Consider the following 7,123-nt stretch of genomic DNA (forward strand, 5'->3'; position numbering starts at 1 on the left):
CTAATTTCCTATTCCTATTTCGGTTGTATTCCAGCAGGGCCCGTTTGGCTGTGGGAATAGGAATACGTATTTCAGAATAGAATAGAAAATGGGGCTACATATTCCTGTTCTCCGTTTGGTTCAACCAATATTTGATAGGAATTCACGGACCCCAAAATTTATGTTTTCTAAAATTAAGAAAAATGGAATAGGAATACGTATTCCAATAACACTTATTTTGGTGGAATTGCAAAATTCCATTTTTGGGCCAAAAATGGAATACGTATTCCATTTTTACTTCGTATTCCAATTCCGTTTTGATGCATCCAATTCTCTTAGATGTTAGTAGGCCTCTATGCTGTAGGGAAATTTTTTTTTTTTTTCAGATTCTTCTTCTTTCAGACTTGCATAAGCATTTTGAATTTTAGCATGAAAATTTACTATTTTTCTTCTCCTTTTAGTTGTTAGTAGGTTGCTCTATAACTGATTCTACAAACAAATTAACTAATTTTGACAGTTAAAAATAAGTAAAAATAATATGGCATCCATGAGACTACATGACCAAGCATTTTAAAAAAATTCTATGACTGACCTTTCACAGAGAATAAAAGCACTTGTAGAATATCAAATGTAGGTATGTTGATCTTTTGAAGAGAACTTGAGTGTTTGATGAACACAGATTAATGACAACATACCAACAAATTATTATCTCCAAATTTTATCAATGTGCCCTAAAATTATCTCAAAAGAATGCACGCAAATATGAGCACAAGGAGGGCATGTGGACTATTCATCCAAATGCCTCAAAGGAGAAACTGTATTCTAAATTTAAGATCACATTCAGATTTATCGGTAGTCTTGCCTTCTCCTGTATTGAAATTTGGGTTTCCTTTCGATTATCTCCCATCACCAAATCCACATCAATGAGATTAGAACAAAAAATTTTAAAAATATTTTAACCAATATTTGAGCTAAAACAAATGCATCTTTAGTAAACAAAAAGGAAATGTACATATGATATTTTAAAAATGCTCAAATGTAATTGGAACTAGTAAAACTAGTGAGATATTAATATTAGAAATATGTATAAATAAGCGTAGTGGAATGTAATAGAATTAGAGATAGATGGAAAGAGTTATGATGATTATAAGAGGTAATATCATTAAAAATATGTATAATAAGAGAAGTTAGAAATATATATATAAATAAGAGGAGTGAGATGTAATAGAAAGTAAAGATGAGATAGAAAGAGATATGATGATTATAAGAGGCGATATTATTAGAAATATGTATAAATAAGAGTAGTGAGATGTAATAAAAATTAGAGATGAGACAGAAAGAGATATGATGATTATAAGAGGTGATATCATTAGAAATATGTATAAATATTAGAAATGAGATGTAATAGAAATTGGAGATGAAATAGGAGATATGATGATTATAAGAGGTGATATCATTAGAAATATGTATCAATATTAGAAATATGTATAAACAAGAGCTCTAATAGAGCTAGAGTCCCTGTCTTTTGGTTGAATGGTTAAACTTTAATTATTATGAATAGAGAAAAATATTTTAAAAAATTAAATAATTCTAAATGTCAAATATCTATGTTAGAATAAATATTATTAAAACAAAGTTATTTAATCAAGCTACATCTAAAGGAGGGTGCATGTGAATCATTTTTATATTTTTTCTCATTGGTTGTTCGTAATTTTATCATGGTTATTATTGTTTTTCTATGAGAAATAATGATAGAATTCACAATCTTGTATGAAGTGAAGTTAGTAAAATGAGTCTTAAAGATGATTGGAGTTAAAAAAAAATCTTGTTAGTTTGTTAGTGTTAGTTTGTTAGTGTTAGTTTGTTAATAATATGTCAATTGATTTTTTTATGGATCTTATTTATGTTAAATCATGTTTATGGGGAAGAAAAATATGATAATGCTCCATCAAGATATATACAACATATTATATATATATATATTGACTAATAGAATATTTGTATTTTTTCTTTAATTTTTTTCTTTCTTTTTTAATTTTTTAATTTTTTTAAATATATATATTTGAATGTCAAAAATAGTTATATAAATATTAATAAACTAGCATACCTAAAAAATTAACCCAAGAAGTATCTAATTTCAAAAAATATTGTATTTATTTTAATATATACTATACCTTGATATTGATACATAGAAGTTTTATGAGACTGAAAAAAATTATTTCACCATGTAAAGAGTTTAAAAAAACCATGTTTCATAAAAATGGTATCATAGTAATAACAAAATGCATATTTCTAAATCATATCATAGTAATAGCAAAATGCATATTTCTAAATTTTCTTTTTCTAACATGTAAATGAACGGCCTTTGTTTTTGAAAAATATAAATAATCCCAGTAAATTTCTGGGGGGCCAATTAGAAAATTAAAATTAACATAACATAATAGGTTTTTTTAATCTAACTTTAGGAACATTGGAATACAACATTAGTTTTTTAAAGGAACATTGGAATACAACATTAGTTTTTTAAATGTAACTAATGCTAATCGGGGCCACTGGGAACATTAGTGAGATGCAATAGAAATTAAAGAGATGTACTAGAAATAAAAATCTAACGAATGCTAATCGGGGCCACCGGGAACATTAGTGAGATGTAATAGAAATTAGAGATGAGATAGAAAGGTCGAATTAGACAATTGATGGGAAAATCAATGAGCAATAAAATCAGGTGATACTAGGACAGCCTACAATGAGTTAAATTTATTGTTGATTGTAAATAATTAGAGTCAACTACCTTTTCGAAGTTTATAAAAATGTTAATATCAAATAATTGAAGACAACGGTTTTTGAAGTTTAATTCCTCTTTAGTGTCTCCTGCAATAAATTAAAAAACTGTCTAAGCCGTTCCCATAGCAAGCATTAAACATAAACACAAAGTAGACGGTGAAATTAGATCCACTTTCTTTCTAAACGGTGAACTCAGATCAACTTTCCTTGTAGTCGAAGAGATTAAAACAAACCTATGTGAAAACCGTCAGGGTTAAATTATATGTTCCCCTTCTATATCTCCCTGCCTTACAACAGAGAAGAACCCTTTCTATTGATGAGCGGTATTGTTAGTATCGAATCCCAGAGGAAAATGGAACTGCCCATCCGCCGGCTTGCTGTATTGCTGAAAGGGACTGTTCGGCCCGTGAGGGACACGTGTCGACGATGCAGGGGAACACAGAGAATCCGCGCTCATAAAGTTCAGCCCGAGCGCGTAATTCTCTTTTGCCACGTCATCCGATGGCGTGTCACTCGGCTGCTCCGACAGCACAGACTGCGGCGACGACTGGGCGAGCGCTACGCCCGAGACACCGATTCCGCGTGCCACGTGGATAACGGCAGACACCGCCGTGGCACGGAGGAGGAGCCGGAGGCCACACGTGTTGAGCGTCCACAGGCTGTCAGGAAACGCGGCGAACTGACGTGGCGGAGACGAGGAAGTCAACGGTTCGGCTTTACTGTGGGATTTGAAATCGGCGAGCTCGAATAGGCTCCTGCCAGCTGTCTCCACGGCTTCGACGACCTTCGTGAAGGCGTCCACGCTGGCGAGCGTTACGTCCGGCGGGGGAGGCGAAAGGGACGCGCCGATCGGCTGACCGATTACGTGGCGGTTGGCGTTTATGGCGCCCCTGAGGAGCGTCTTGGAAAGGAGCTTGGATACCGCTGACATCCGTCGGGCACGTTGGACTCGGTGGAGCATGCGCGGGCTGATTGTGAGGTCCTTGTTACCGGCTGTTGCCGGCGCCCGTGGGGTTGTATTGTCGTCCTCGTCTGTAACGCCTGTGGGTGACGTGGCGGCGGATCCCGTGCACCACCCTTCGGATGAGGTCCACGTGGGCGCCCAGGTGGAGTTTAGTTTTTGGGCCATGACTTTTACCACTTGCGGCGCCACCGCTGTCCAGTAATCCGCTGGTTCTTGCTTTACTTGTAGGAGCCACCCTGTTTCACCTGTACATTTCGTTGCAAACAGAGGAAAAAAGAAAGGGTTAGTATTGCACAATATTGATATTCAACAAGCAGTAAATCAATTGTAAATTAGCTTATATCGCTTGTACATGAGTTTAAGTTTTGGATGTTTTTAAACCACCCCTGATGCCTTCTTTTGGTGGCCTTTACAAAACATTCTCTCTATTAAAAAGTTAAAAACTGATTTCAAAAACAATTTGTTGAATACAACATGAAGCGGCATCTAAAAAAGTTAAAAACTGATTTCAAAAACAATTTGTTGAATACAACATGAAGCGGCATCTAAAAAAGTTAAAAACTGATTTCAAAAACAATTTGTTGAATACAACATGAAGCGGCATCTAATATGTTCATACCGCCCTCTTTCTATTTGAAAAATAATAGATAACTGATTTCAAAAACAACGTTCTAAAACCACCGTACAACAACTGATTTCAAAAACCATTCTTGAAGACTCCATGGAACTGTTAAACACATCTTTTTTGAATTGACATTTCGAAACATTCTCCTTCTATGAAAAATAGAAATCCAATCTTTTTGAATACTACAGGAAACTGTTCAAATGTTGAATTGAAATCTCGAAACACTTTTAAAAGAGAGAACTGATTTGAATACTACATGAAACCGTTAACACATGTAGAATGTTTTTTGAAACGACGTTTCAAAACACTTATGTGAAAAAATAAATAGACAACAGATTTATCAAACAATCTTCTGAATAAACAACGTTTCAAAACACTTCTGTGAAAAAATAAATAGACAACAGATTTAACATGCAATCTTCTGAATGGGCATTTCAGAACACATTCACTTTCACTTCCTATTAAAAGCATGACAACTGATTTCAGAAACAATATTTTGAATTCCACACTAAACAGACATCTCATTCCAAAAAGAGTTTCTTCTCTCACCAAAGAGAATCAAGATATACAGCTGTTTATAAAATTGGTCTTCTGGATTCAAATGATTTTCCTCCCGATTGGTTCCAAAAACAATTTTTTTAAATAATGCAATACAATAATGCAGTACAATTTTTTTAAAGTATAAACATATTTTCTAACTCAGCAGTACAATAATGCAATGGCACCTTTTTCACAGGTGGGATCAAGCTTTTCAGAAAAAGAAGAAAAAAATTCTCACAGATGGGAACCTGTGTCAGAAATAGCGCCTGCACGCCTTGCATATGTGACAAGGGTGATATTTGCCTGGCACTCCCAATATAAGATGACAAAATATAGCTATAATAATGCCCAACTAGCTCAGTTTATGTAGAGTAGAACTTATATTTTTCTCTTCAACCAATATATTTAGTGCTCTCCCTCAACCTCAAGCTATTTAGTAATGGCAAGGAGCATTTTACCATTAAAGACAAGTCACAAAAGGTCAGGGAGATCATAAGGAGAAGCTTCAAACAATTGTTTAATAAGCCTATCAATCAGAATGAATGGTAATGTGTCAGTTCTAGAAGCTTCATATTCTGGCCAAAATGATACAATGTACAGAATATTATTTACTACACACAGATTGACAGATTCTAGGAAACTAATTCTATTAATTATTATTTACGTACTGAACTGGAATATTCTCTGTATCTCCCAAATGGAAGACTCGGATCCAATTTACCATTGTGCTATAGGCTCAAGGCATCCAAAAACACAGGGGAATGAAAAAAAAGAAACAAATAGAGTGTAATAGAAGAGAGGTGTTTATCAATACCATGATCTGAAACCTCCAAATGGGTTTCAAAAGCCGAGTAATGCTGCAACAAAGCTTCCAAGCTCTGCTCAGCTTCAGGAGGAGTATTACCAGGCAAGATCAGCCCATAGAGAAGCCCGGGCAATGCAAAAGCAAATTTCTTGCTTGCCACCATGATAACAGGGGAATCCCTCCCAAGCGGCCATTGAAGATCTCCAACCAAGCCCAAAGCAGCAGCAAGAGAAGACTCATTCTGCTTTATCACATGTAAAGAAAAATCCCCACTCTGCAAAACCACACTCTCTTTCCCATCAATCAAACAAAGCTGAGCCCCTCTGATTCTCATAAGCTCATTCTCACAACCCTCCACGCTAGCCATGCTGGTTTCAGATTCACCCCCCATACCCCCAAATTCAATATATCCACACCTGCAAAAAAAAAAAAACCCACAAAATCACATAACAAAAAACCCCAAGAAGCCAAAAAAATCACATAGAAATCTCAGTGACTACTTACACCTAAAGCCGGCATATAATCCCTCTGCCAAACCAGTGTCCCCCACACCTGAAGCATCTGGTGCATCCCTTTCCCTAGGCTAATATTAGTTTATTATAAACGCTGAAGTAAAATGGCAAATCAATGAAGGAAACCCAAAATGGGTAACATGATTTGAAAAGGGCAAATCAATAAAGGAAACCCAAAATGGGTAGCATGATTTGAAAAGGGCAAATCAGTAAAGGAAACCCAAACATGATTTGAAGCACCCTAAAATCATCTCAAGTCTAAGACACACGTATTTTCATACAGCGCGGTAATGGAATCCATTGATGTGATTGCAAGAAAAGATGGAAAAACAAGCCCATGATTTAATACCCGGGGGAAACAAAGAAATTGGTACGTGTCAAAGAGATACTGATGGCTTGGCTGCAATTGACGAGTGGCGACGCATGTTATGTCGGCCAAACCTCCACTCAATCTTCCCAAACAGAAAAAGAAAGCTGCCCTTTTCTTCAGCATCATGGAATTGAAGGAGGGGGGAATCTGCATGGAACTTTGAAACGGGCATTCAAGGTTCCCCCACAACAAACTGCCACCCGCCCCGGGTTGTTTTCATCTGTTTGCCACGACATTTTATGATGGTGCCCGATTGTGGCAGCTGGATGAGGCATATATTCCTCTTCTTCCTTTTTACTCTCTTTACTTTTCTTTTCTGCCAAGGCGCCGCAGATAATCTGTTTGCCACGCCCACATCCCATGCATGACACAAATCTCACCCACTTTTATCACCCTTTTTACCTGAATCAATCCTTTAAAAGTTTGCATCTGGAAATTAAAAGACCCAATTTTCAGTTGGGAGATTGTCTTTGTTTCTGCATTGGCCACCATTCCTTCACAAGAACAAGGTGTGAAGATGTAATAATTATAATGTGTTTTACAA

The 7,123-nt window shown here is 35.9% G+C and overlaps 1 protein-coding gene across 1 annotated transcript; it reads right to left on the reverse strand.

The window, feature by feature from the left end:
• Positions 1–2,913: 2,913 nt before the first annotated feature.
• On the reverse strand, positions 2,914–6,828 carry LOC149536715 (protein EARLY-RESPONSIVE TO DEHYDRATION 7, chloroplastic-like). The gene is made up of 3 exons (XM_089805430.1): positions 6,202–6,828; positions 5,707–6,113; positions 2,914–3,972 (listed from the first exon to the last, which is right to left on the reverse strand). The coding sequence occupies exons 2-3, from the start codon at positions 6,086–6,088 to the stop codon at positions 3,074–3,076; spliced, it is 1,281 nt and encodes a 426-aa protein (XP_089661556.1). The 5' UTR covers positions 6,089–6,113; positions 6,202–6,828; the 3' UTR covers positions 2,914–3,073.
• Between the last annotated feature and the right edge of the window lie 295 nt (positions 6,829–7,123).

This window comes from Cupressus sempervirens, chromosome 10 (assembly GCF_028749045.1).
Source record: "Cupressus sempervirens isolate cs-2001-9-10 chromosome 10, ASM2874904v1, whole genome shotgun sequence".
NCBI lineage: Eukaryota > Viridiplantae > Streptophyta > Pinopsida > Cupressales > Cupressaceae > Cupressus > Cupressus sempervirens.